General features: G+C 46.6%; 1 protein-coding gene across 1 annotated transcript; it reads left to right on the forward strand.

Annotated features, from left to right (window-relative positions):
• The first annotated feature begins 4,181 nt into the window (after positions 1 to 4,181).
• LOC311128012 (zinc finger protein 507-like) lies at positions 4,182 to 12,675 on the forward strand. The gene is made up of 7 exons (XM_084159941.1): positions 4,182 to 4,269; positions 5,500 to 7,676; positions 8,145 to 8,262; positions 8,684 to 8,795; positions 10,466 to 10,570; positions 11,881 to 12,015; positions 12,181 to 12,675. The coding sequence occupies exons 2-7, from the start codon at positions 5,502 to 5,504 to the stop codon at positions 12,620 to 12,622; spliced, it is 3,087 nt and encodes a 1,028-aa protein (XP_084016067.1). The 5' UTR covers positions 4,182 to 4,269; positions 5,500 to 5,501; the 3' UTR covers positions 12,623 to 12,675.

A 12,675-nucleotide genomic window follows, 5' to 3' on the forward strand; every position in this document is an offset into this window, starting at 1 on the left:
AACCTGATTCCAACATTTTCAAAGGAGCAGGCTCCCTTGCCCGGGGCTAGCGCGTAATGTGTGAGTGAAAGTATATCGCTTGTCACTTCAGATTAGAGAGCAGGCTCTGTGTGCCTTTGAATGAGAGGCAGCTGTGGTAATAGGAGGTGTAGATATTAGAGTTAATAAAATCATGTGGAAGAAGATATATATGCAACTCGACCAAGTACAGCAGCAGGGAAAAGGCGTACCAGAGGAGGCTGGTGGGAGAAGCTATAGGAGGACCGGCATGGAATAAATGGAAAGGTATCAGACACATCAAACATACGGAAAACACATGTTCCATTTATTCAATTACAGTGAGCCCATCCTCCTATAGCTCCTCCCACCAGCCTCCTCTGAGGCGTACATTAGTCTGTTCCACTGCAGCACGGGAGGGAGCCTGACCTCTAATGGCACCCCCCTTCACTGTCAGATTGATATTAATAATAAGCAGCCCATGACATACCCTTATTTATTTAATATAAAGGGGGTCAGATGGACTGTGTAACTCTGAACTCACACACACACACCATTGTTGTGTGGATGGAGGGTGTTTATTATGGCGGTGGAGCACATATGGCTGTGTGTGTAGGCTACCAAATTAACAACCAAGCAGCAGCTAAATGTAGGTAAACATCATGCATGGACAGTAAATCTTGGTGGGTATTGGTTAGGTCTGATTTGCTGGAGTCGATTCTTGACATAGCCGTAGGTTTAGACAACAGTAAACATACTGTAGCAACCACACTAAACCAAGGAAGCCCTCAAAATAATACAATTGTGGCTCTACAAACAAAGCCATACAGTGGACAAATCACCACCATAAACAGTGTATGATAAAAGACATGGAAATTTAATTAAAACAATAAATCCAGCCAAGGCATTACTGGACCTACTCACGTCCTCTCTCCTTAGCCCTGTATGAACGTCTCTCTCTAGTGATCACCAGCACTATGCTCAGCCCAGTACATTGAGACACTACATCACTGGATTGGCTGGACCCTGAGACCAGGCCTTCGTCTGCAGCATGCAAAACCCCACACACTCTCAAATGATTTCATCCATATTTTACCTGAAGCTCAAGGGAAATAGATATACACTGAATGAACACCACATCGGGTAGTCCCGACGTGACCATGCTATCCAATCCCTGGACAGCAGAGTCACGCATTATTACCAGGGTTGGGGTCAATACCATTTCAACTCCAGTCAAACCAGGAAGTACACTGAAATTCCAATTCTTATTCTCTTCAATGCTTTCAATGAAGAACATTTGGAATTGAATAAGGTTTACTTTCTGAATTGACTGGAAACGTAATGGAATTGACCCCAACCCTGATTACATTGACAAATACCTAAACGTCCCTTGTTTGTCACAAATGTTGAATACAATTTTATTTGAACTACCAATTGTCCGTGGGGTTGGTTCTTATATAAGAACCAACCCCACAGACAATTGGTAGAGTAAGTTCAAATATAATTGTATTCAACATTCCTGACAGACAAGTGACGTTCAGGTTTTATTCTATGTAATAATGCGTGGCCCTGCTGTCCAGGGATTGGATAGGGGTACCCAGACCCATGTGACGTAGACTATGTTCACTCACCCTATGGATGTCTCGCTGCTGCAGTGGTTCCACTGTGCTATTCAAAAACTCACCCAACAGCATGGGGACCCAGCCCTTGACCAGCAACTTCAGGTGTCCACAGTCCTTCTCCACAGCGACTCTGTTTATTGATAGTATTACAGTTAATAACAAATCCATGTAATGTGTCCCTCTTATTCCCTCATTTGAAAATTGAGATGATGTTTTTCAAAGAGATGGGCCATCTGATGTTTGAAATGGAATAACAATGTTTATCATATAACATGGTATCACATTGATATGGGATAGGCCTGTGCAAATATATGTGACGGTGGTGTACATTTGTAGCTAGCTCTCAAGAACTCAAAGGGGGTATACCCAGCGCTTGAGTTCTCAATTGAACGTATGGACCACAGCTGGATCAATAAACTGCAATCCCAATCCTCTGTTTTAACATTTAGAAACTTTATTAATCCTCATTAGCAATACAGTTTTGGAAACCTTTGGAACTTAACTTTCATATAAGTGAGAAAGACTCTTTCAAATACAATATATACACTTCATGAGCGCAGTTTAGCAAAGTTGCACCTGGCTGTTTTCACACACCGCCTCAGCTACGACACATCCTCTCACCTTGCCTAATAAATCAGACTTTGATACCGATTCTTGGTATACAGTCTGAAATAAAGCACTGCAAAATCGTGGACATTTTCCTTACAAGCCAGAATGTTTAATAAACATTATATTTGAACTTACTCTACCGGTCGTCTGTGCGGTTGGTCCTTTAGCTGCTCGAAATCTGAGAAAAAATATCCACAGCAAAGTATTGTTTACCCGACTTTTTAGAGCTCTGTTACTGAACTTCAAATTTCTATCACCTGGCACATGCACAAAACCATGTAAAAACCTGTTAGTATGCCTGCATCGCGTGCATGTACTTGATAGCCACACACATAGACCTGCGTTTTAATAATGCTTTCCTGTGGATATTTTGTCTAACATTTCGACCAGCTGAAGGACCAAGACCACAGACAATCAGCAGAGTAAGTTCAAATATAATTGTATTCAACATTTGTGACAGACAAGGGACGTTTAGGTTTTTTGTAAATGTGCGTGGAGTTGCCTACAAAATTGAAGGCACCACATTTAATGACTACCTCTCTCCTTGCCCTCGCATTTCCATTGGACCATTCCATTCCACATTTCCAGCTGGATCACGTGTTTCTCAAAATACATTCGGGTGCAACTTTCATAAACTAGGTAGTGTAGTTTTTGTATGAAAAACAAAATATTTTGCTTAAATATGGAAGTTAAGTTCCAAATGTTCCTTGAATTTCAATTAAGTATTGCATGATTTATAAGGAAGTGGCGCACCGGCCATGCACCGGCCATGTTGCTCACCTGTGTCTTCCTGTCTATCTGTCAGTGGGAGCAGAGAACCTATCAGGAATATGCAAATGTGATCCCGCCTCCATGAAGGTTATCGTATATTTGATTATATAAAAACATTTATTATCAAAAATTAGAATTATTGATATTGATAACTGAATTTAATATAAAAAAATGCAATTAATATATGTTAAAACAGCTTTCCATAAACTGTGTAGCCTACCATTACAAGTATGAATTGAAGATATTCAGCAAGTCTTGGAGGACAGTGGAAATGTATAAAAGTTTGCCTTTTGTTAAAAATCCTAGTGCGTTTCGGCACTAGGATTTAAAGTCGTCTTCCTCTTCTTTGGTGTTTCATGGTGGTGTGCAAACAATGTCAAGGTGGTCAAGTTATACAGATAAAATAATGAAGGAGGTTTTTAAATATATTTTAATGGCCTACTATGGGTTAAGGGAGGGTTTCCTAAAGTCGATCCTGGGTGCACGTTTTTGTTTTTTCCCTAGCACTACACAGCTGATTCAAATAATCAAAGCTTGATGATCAGTTGGTTACTGAATCAGTTGTGTAGTGCCAGGGCAAAAACCAAAACGTGCACCCAGGGGGGCCCCAGGACCGAGTTTGGACAACCCTGGGTTAAGGACCAAGCACCAATCACAATGGGAATACAAACCAAACATTATGCGATTGGTAAATTAATTGGCATGCAAGCGATTGAACAAGCTTTTCAATGTCATTTAACAAGCACTAGATGGCAGTATTTGATCATGTTAACACCAATGAGCGCTGTACAATTACAGATTTACACAAACTAGTAGGATGAATGGTGAATAGAAGTTGAAGAAGATCATGTTTCAGATTTAAAATATATTTGGGAGAGAAATTAAGGTCATTATACACTACATAGCACATTGAACATGAGCTACTCAGTGACATAGCTGCACCTGCACTTTACCTCCATTTGATATGCGTTTACATTTTGTTCTTAGTTGCATTATACAAAGTTATATTACTTGTGAATTCACACATATTACATACTCATAAACCAATTCTGTCAGTAACTGTTCAGTGGATTTTTTGGTGGATCTCTGGAATTGTCTCAAATTACGGATTCCATGTTGGTCACCTGACCATTTTGGTTTGAGTCACGTGATCCGTGCTCCATCCTCGCCATTTTGCAGTGTGAGAGACAGAGGCCACTTTTTACTGCTAAAGGATAAAGCATCGTTTTTTATGTTTTGAGGCCAAAGATCATTCAGAATTGCCGGATCAGTAAGTACTTAGCTAACCAACACATAAAAGTCGCATGACCCTTTGACATTTATTAAACGAGAAGCCAATGAAATAGCTAGATGTATTTTACAGTGTGTTGTGTGAGAGACTCGTGTCCTAGCTTGCTAAGTTAGCTTAGCTTCAATTGGTTGGCTTGTTGTCATGTACAGTGCATGTCCTGCGCCTTTTTTCCAGATAAAGAATGCATATCTCTAGCGTTGGACTCCATATTCTCGACACACCTGTGCGATTATTGTGGCTATGTTACCTGCCATTTAGCTATAAGGTTTTACAGATCATTATTTTGATTTCGTGAGCTAGCCAGAGGCAGAGTCAACCATCCACGCCTCGGTGAATGAAGTGTTATTTTTAGGCTGTTCTGTCAGAGAGGGCAGGTTTCCCTAGTCATGCACACATATCGATGTCCCCGTTCAACTAGTTAGCTAGCTACTAAGCCAAAGTGGGCAGTTAACAAGTTGGCCACCAAACCCTAGCTAAAATCTTAATCTTATTTGAATCTCTTTGATTTGAACAATCACTTAATATACCGCAGTTTGTGGATTGTGCAAGCTGCTTTTTGCCTACCCGAGGCCTTTGTCACTTTTGCAGAAGGAACACTAGGTAGTACAGTACTGGAGAAAGTTCAGGGATATTTAGGCATAGGCTATTCCTTAAATGCAGAACCCAAAGAAAAGGGAACCTGGATTGCGGTCAGAAAGGGGAAAGTGTGGTACCAATTGCAGACTTAATGTGCTTAACCACAATAATATCTTCCTCTAATGTGGCACTGGTAAATAATAATTCATCCTTATTAAGTTATCATTGATCTGCTTGACTGAATTACCACAGTGTTTTCTATGAAATAGAATTCTTGGATTTAGGAATGGTAAAACTAAATAACTCTGATTGGGACTTTCCAAGTTCAGTACTGTACTCGGTGTGTACTCTGTGACCCCTGCTGTGTTTTGCACACTGCCCCAGCCAGGTCATGAACCTAGTAACACAACAGGTTTCTTGCTCAGTGGAAGCCTAAACAGATTTAGCCAACATTTGTTTGTGTCTGACTAAGATGGAAAGAAGCACATTTCCAAAGAGAGCAATATGATATTTGCAAGAGACACATTAAGAGTTTACTAGCCATATCATAAAAAAAATAAAAAAAATCATATTTCTGTGCTATGCATGCCAAGCTGATTTGGTAGTTTAACAGGCTTGTTTTGTTTTCTCCAGGCATGGAGGACAGCAGTGGAGTTTCCATCCTGGTCCCCCACTCTAGAGGCCAACAGGAGACTGTCTTCATCCCTGAAAGGGTGGAAACGCCCCCAGGTACCCTGATTGGGCCTGGGGATGATGACCAGAGGCAGCAGCAGAAACAGGCCGCAGACTCCCTCATCGAGGTGATCGAGAAGCTCAGCAAGATCGTGGAGAAGCGCCCACGTCGATGCACCCTGGCTGGGAAGAAGAGAGCTCTCATGTCCTGTGCCTCCATCAGAGTCCCAGAGATCAGGGAGGACAGTGGTGGGTCCTCCCCCTGCAAGAGAGCCCGGGAGTTGAAGGAAGAGGTGAAAGAGGAGGAGATCCAGCCAGTCAACAGTGCCCCTGCTGGCAGCAGTAGGACCATCACCTGTTACCAGTGCAGCCTGTGTCGGTTCCTGTCCCCGACCTTGAGCCTGCTGAAGGAGCACCTGCGGCAGCACGATGAGCAGCACAGTGACCTCATCCTTATGTGTTCTGAGTGTCGCTTCACCTCCAGCCACCAGGAGGAGCTAGAGGCCCACGTCAGGCTCCACTTTGAGGGCAGCAACTCTAACAAGAATCCTGTATCCAGCCAGCAGGCCAGCGAGGGGAATGAGGGGTTAGGGATGGGGGGTAGTGTGGAGGAGGCTGTGTTCAAAACAGCCATGGACTGTGCTGAGGAGATCCCTGCTAAGAAGAAGTGGTACAGCTATGAGGAGTATGGGATGTACCGCTGCCTGATTTGCAGCTATGTGTGTGGACAGCAGCGAATGCTAAAGACCCATGCATGGAAGCACGCAGGTCTGGTGGACTGTTCTTACCCTATCTTTGAGGACGAGGCAGTGGCACCTTCCAGACAAGAAGCACCAGCACCTCCTGTGGTTCCTCCTGCAGAGGAAGCCATAGTGGTCCTCACCCCGGTACCAGAGAAATCCCAGAACCTCAACAAGATGTCCACCTTCCAGATCGAGCTCTGTGCCCCTGTGGCGGAGTGTGGGAATGAGGCCATGACAGAAGCAATCACAGAGGAGAGCCCAGTGGAGGGGCCGTATCCCTCTAAAGACCCTGTCACTGAGGAGCCAATGTTGGAGGTACAGGTGACCACAGAGACGGAGGTGGAACTTCTGCAGGACTGTCGTCAAATTACCAGCACAACAGACAGCCTCCTGTCGTCAGCCCAGAAGATCATCAGCTGCAGCCCCAACAGTGCCGGCCATATCAACGTCATAGTGGAGCGACTGCCCTGCGCAGAGGAACCTGTGGCCACCCAGCCCCTCCCCCTCCTCCCCAGCCCAGAGGTGGGCAGAGACAAGAGCCTGCTGGCTGCAGAGGAGGCGAGCCATGTGGAGAACCAGCCAATGTTTGCTTACAAGGAGGGGCAGCAGCAGGAGGTGGTGATTGGCTGGAGCAACAGTGAGAGGCAGCAGACCAACACTGACCCTCCACGTGACGAGAACGCTCCCCCAGCCCGCAGAAGGACCCACTCTGAGTCTCTGAGGCTGCACTCCCTGGCTGCTGAAGCCCTGGTGGCCATGCCCATGAGGACCGTGGAGCACATCAGGAGCATCGTGGGCCAGTGCTCCCAGAGCCCTGACACGGGCCAGAAGCTCCTGGAGATGGCCACAGCTGTAGCAGTAGCAACCGACAGAGCCCCTGCAGCGGTAGAGGAGCTGGCTGGCATGGGTAGCGTTGGGGCAGCCCTGGTAGACCTGGAACTGCAGGGGTCCAGAGAGGACGGGCTGGCCGAGGGCCCCGCCAAGGCTGGCATCAGCCTGTCCCTGCTGACGGTCATAGAGAGGCTGAAGGAGCGCTCGGACCAGAACGCCTCGGACGAGGACATCCTGAAGGAGCTCCAGGACAACGCCCAGAGCCAGCACGTTGGGGGGGTCAGCGGCTGTGTATGGGGGGACCCAGGTAACCCTGGTGGAGGTCTGGTGGACTACATCCCTGGCAGCGAGAGGCCCTACCGCTGTCGCCTGTGTCGCTACAGCAGCGGGAATAAGAGCTACATCAAGCAGCACCTGCGAGTACACCGCCAAAGACAGCCCTACCAGTGTCCCATCTGTGAACACATTGCCCCAGACAGCAAAGATCTAGAGAGCCATATGATCAACCACTGCAAGACCAGGATGTACCACTGCAAGCAGTGTACTGACGCCTTCTATTACAAAGTGAGTAGAAGGACTGAAGAGAGAGAAATTAGGACAGACTATGTGCCTCAATGTCCCTGGGCAGAAATGTATTATTGAAGCGGCTCCTTCTCTAGGACAGAATATTGCTCTAGAGGTTTTGTTTCTCGATGACCCAAATTACAGTCATAAAGATAAGATGAATTGATTGTAGAAGTGAGAGTTGAGATGGAAGTTTGTCTGCAGCATAGTGCTGGTTGGTGCAGTGCATTAGGGGAAGTTTAGTTTGATTCAGGGAGTAGAGAACTAGCCTATTGATTTCATTACTTTCATGAGACACCTCGCCCGTTTCTGCAGACATTAAGTCCATCATAACATTCTGTGGGGTTTCGGACTCCAGAGATAATTTTGGAGAGGTGAGGGTAGCCTGTGTGCTTTTTCCAGCCCCAGAAGATCTATTTTAAGTTAAGTTTCTACTGTTGGTGGTTTTATTACTGACCCTTTCCACAGAGTCAGCTGAGGAACCACGAGAGAGACCAGCACGGTTTGGGCGACGCCAACGCAACACTAACCCCTGTCACTGAAACCACGGCAACCATGGAGGAATCTGAAAAGATGACAGATGATGGTGAGAAATGTGTTAAATGTATTTTTCAATGGAAAGAAGGGGAGGGCTCTCAACCAACGTGAGATGCAACCCAAAAATGTTTTATTAATTGAAAAGTAAAAAGGGCAACGCTCGCTCACCATTAAAAATGTATTTTATTTAAGCAACTGTTATAAGCTTGACGTTTCGGCCTTCATCAATGGCCTTCATCAGAACAGTCAAGCCTTGAATAAAAAAGCTTGAATAAAATGTTTTTAATGGTGAGCGTTGCGCTAAGTGTATTTTTCAACTTGACCAAACATGATCAGTCTTTTTACTCTAAATCAAATACTGTTTCTCACCTATTATCCTCTCCACTACCCATTTTGATATTATTTATTTTATTGCCACCTCATCTTTTGTCCACGATATTTCATGAGTGTACTTTTGTTCTGCTCTCCAGACTCCATCAGTTCGCAGAAGGTGTACAAATGTGATGTGTGTGATTACACCAGCTCCACGTACGTTGGTGTTCGGAACCACCGGAGGATCCATAACTCTGACAAGCCTTACAGGTTGGTGCTGTGTGTCTACCGTCTGTGTGTTTTATCATGTCGATAGGATTCATCATGATTGCAATTTGGATTCCTTAGGACTTGACATTCAGGTAAATTTGCCAGTGGCACTCCAGGCCAGTGCCAACTCAAAGCTACTGGCCTGAATTGAAAGAAAATACTGTCCTGGGCCAAGATCTCACAGGATAGTGGATGATGCATGCGTAATTGCAAAATCAGGTGATTTTATCATTAATTTGTGGGATGTGCAAGCTAGCCTATAATAACCTAACCTATCTCAAAAAGGGTGTTATTGTTAGCAAATCAGCAGGCTACAGTTGTAGGGCCCTATAAGATCAGTTTAATAATTTGCTTAATTCCGTTTTGAGTTTTTCCGGGTTTCCAAATTTGTTCAGGTTTTAACTCTCAATCACTTTTTTTTTATAGAAAAAACAACAACAATTGGATGTTCTAATTCCACAACAATGCTTAAACCACATCAGTAGACAATTCTTTAGCTGTGGTAAATATTTTGGGGAGGTTGTAGTTGCCCTTTTATTCAGTTGTGCACCTAGCAAGAGACCATTGTTTTCCTAGTGGTGTTTCTGTGCTGTACAATGTAGGCCTACAGTGTAGCTTACATGTGATGGCAGAGTTTGCGAAACAAATGCCCTACCGATTGACAGTAATCATCATGATATCATTCTGCCAGGTAGGCCTACTTTGCAGTCACCATTTAATTGGGAAGGTTTGTTTTTTCATTCAAACATCCCATGATGACTGATTTGCGCATCGCAAAGATTCAACCAAGACTTCGGACCTTGTTTGCGGTACATTGTTGCCTTAGTTAGCATTCACAGGTAGATATAAGTTGAAACGTCTTTCCTACCTACCCACCCTATTGTCTACCGGCGTTGTTCTCCTGTGAGGTGCTCCACGTGACAACCCAGTTGAGAGCTGCGTGCTGTTGCTGCCCAACAGATGATACCGCTCAAACTAGGCTAGGTTCATTTTAGTAATCCAGATATTCACCTCTTTCCATGTTACCGATGACATAATCCCATTGCTCACTCAAAACCATTAATAAAATAGAATGTACATGTTATGATACAGATCTCCAGCAGGGGGCAGTGAGTGTTAGGTAAAGATCAACCTTGGAGTCTACAGCTGGAGTATTTCTCACACTGCATCACCCGTGTAAGCGGATCTGCCCTGTTCTGCGTCTACACACATTCTCGAGGCGGCGTCAGATGTCTGAGTGGGGGATCTTATTCTCTAAGGCCACACACACACATCGTTTGTTTTGATGTTTTCCCACTATAGACCCTCAATAGAGCCCTTTCATGCAGGGGAGTGCAGTCTTTCTACCCTTATGCTTTGGTATCCTTGACTCACTTCAAACCGCTCCACAGAGAAGCACATGCCTTTTAACCAAGGCCATCTTATCCATTTGAGCCACACAGTGTCTCGCATCTCTGAACATTGTGCTGGCAGCTACACTTTGAGCTTAGCCACGCAACAAAATAGCCGTCAAGACAACAATGTGGCCCTCCAGGCTTTTCCTGCTCTACCAGCCGAAACAACAGAATAGTAAACAGAGCATAAAGAGCCAAGCGCAACATAAACTGTCAAACAACTAGGCCTGTACAGAGATGTTCCCTCTAACTCTGGCCCACTCTCTGGTACTGTAGGTGCTGCAGCTGTGACTTTGCCACGACCAACATGAACAGCCTGAAGAGCCACATGAGGAGACATCCTCAGGAGCACCAGGCTGTCCAGCTACTGGAGCAGTACAGGTGAGGACCAGCTCAGGGGTTAGAGGTCAGGGTTCAGCTACTGGAGCAGTACAGGTGAGGACCAGCTCAGGGGTTAGAGGTCAGGGTTCAGCTACTGGAGCAGTACAGGTGAGGACCAGCTCAGGGGTTAGAGGTCAGGGTTCAGCTACTGGAGCAGTACAGGTGAGGACCAGCTCAGGGGTTAGAGGTCAGGGTTCAGCTACTGGAGCAGTACAGGTGAGGACCAGCTCAGGGGTTAGAGGTCAGGGTTCAGCTACTGGAGCAGTACAGGTGAGGACCAGCTCAGGGGTTAGAGGTCAGGGTTCAGCTACTGGAGCAGTACAGGTGAGGACCAGCTCAGGGGTTAGAGGTCAGGGTTCAGCTACTGGAGCAGTACAGGTGAGGACCAGCTCAGGGGATAGAGGTCAGGGTTCAGCTACTGGAGCAGTACAGGTGAGGACCAGCTCAGGGGTTAGAGGTCAGGGTTCAGCTACTGGAGCAGTACAGGTGAGGACCAGCTCAGGGGTTAGAGGTCAGGGTTCAGCTATTGGAGCAGTACAGGTGAGGACCAGCTCAGGGGTTAGAGGTCAGGGTTCAGCTATTGGAGCAGTACAGGTGAGGACCAGCTCAGGGGTTAGAGGTCAGGGTTCAGCTACTGGAGCAGTACAGGTGAGGACCAGCTCAGGGGTTAGAGGTCAGGGTTCAGCTACTGGAGCAGTACAGGTGAGGACCAGCTCAGGGGATAGAGGTCAGGGTTCAGCTACTGGAGCAGTACAGGTGAGGACCAGCTCAGGGGTTAGAGGTCAGGGTTCAGCTACTGGAGCAGTACAGGTGAGGACCAGGTCAGGGGTTAGAAGTCAGGGTTCAGCTTCTGGAGCAGTACAGGTGAGGACCAGCTCGGGTTCGGGTTCAGAGAGGGGAGACCTGGGCTGGGGAGTGGGAGAGGTAGAGAAAGTAGGCCTATGCTCTTCCAAAGAGTGTGGGGATGGAGGAACAACTGAAGTGTAAGAAGAACCCATCTCATCGAAATAACTCCTAATGAACTCTCCTTTTAGTGTAGATATGGAGGATGTCTGGGTATACAGAGTTGGCTGGAGCATAATATAGAGCATTACAGATAAGCAGTATCAGAGCATGTGTGCCACTAGGTCTCTCCCTGAGGAGTCTTTAGTGGAGCTGATCCCTTTTGATATAATGGAGTTGAGGGGATTAAAGGGAACCCCAACCAGCATATTAAATCAGCTGCTTCTGCTACAGAGACTTGATCCCTTTCTTTTCTCTCTTCCTCTCCCTCCCTCTTTCCCCCTCTCACTTACTCCTTTCGTTTTCAGGTGTTCACTGTGTGGCTATGTGTGCAGTCACCCTCCGTCCCTTAAGTCTCACATGTGGAAGCACGCTGGCGATCAGAACTACAACTACGAGCAGGTGAACAAGGCCATCAACGAGGCCATCTCCCAGAGCAGCCGGTGAGTATGGGGTGATGGGGGTTGGAGTTTTAACGGTCTACCTTTACCATCTGAAAAGCTTCTAGTCAGACTGAAGCCTATGTTTGGGTCCCAGTGAACAGTGATGTGTAGGGTCATATCTCTGTCTTGATGGTGAGCCTGCTCTCTCTCTCTCCCTGGCTGTAGTTCCCCCAGTGCCCCTCAGAAGGTTTCAGCAGTGGGGGAGGCAGTGGCAGAGCAGTCTGGTGTGGTGCAGGGTGGGAAGGAGAAGGAGAGGGTCTCGGTGGACCCAGCCCCTCTAGCATGGGTCCCTGTGGACAGTGTGGGAGGTGGTGGCGGCTCAGGGTCATCAACAGAGCTCATCCAGTGGTCCTCCAGAGAGCAGGCCCCCCAGCGCGACACCCCCCAGCACAGCCCCCCAGGGAAGGAGGGGGTTCAGTCCCGGGCCGGCATGGAGTATTGTGTACTGCTGTTCTGTTGCTGTATATGTGGCTTTGAGTCTACCAGCAAGGAGAGACTGATGGAGCACATGAAGGAACATGAGGGAGACATCATCAGCATCATCCTGAACAAGGAGCAGCAGCAGCAGGGAGCAGCCCAACCAGCAGAGGGCAGCACAGCACAGTGAGACAGCATTTACCCCCCCCCCCCCCACCCCTCCCTTTACCCCAACAGAGAGCC

Source organism: Coregonus lavaretus (genome assembly GCF_964263955.1).
Source record: "Coregonus lavaretus genome assembly, chromosome: 4".
Classification (NCBI taxonomy): Eukaryota; Metazoa; Chordata; class Actinopteri; order Salmoniformes; family Salmonidae; genus Coregonus; species Coregonus lavaretus.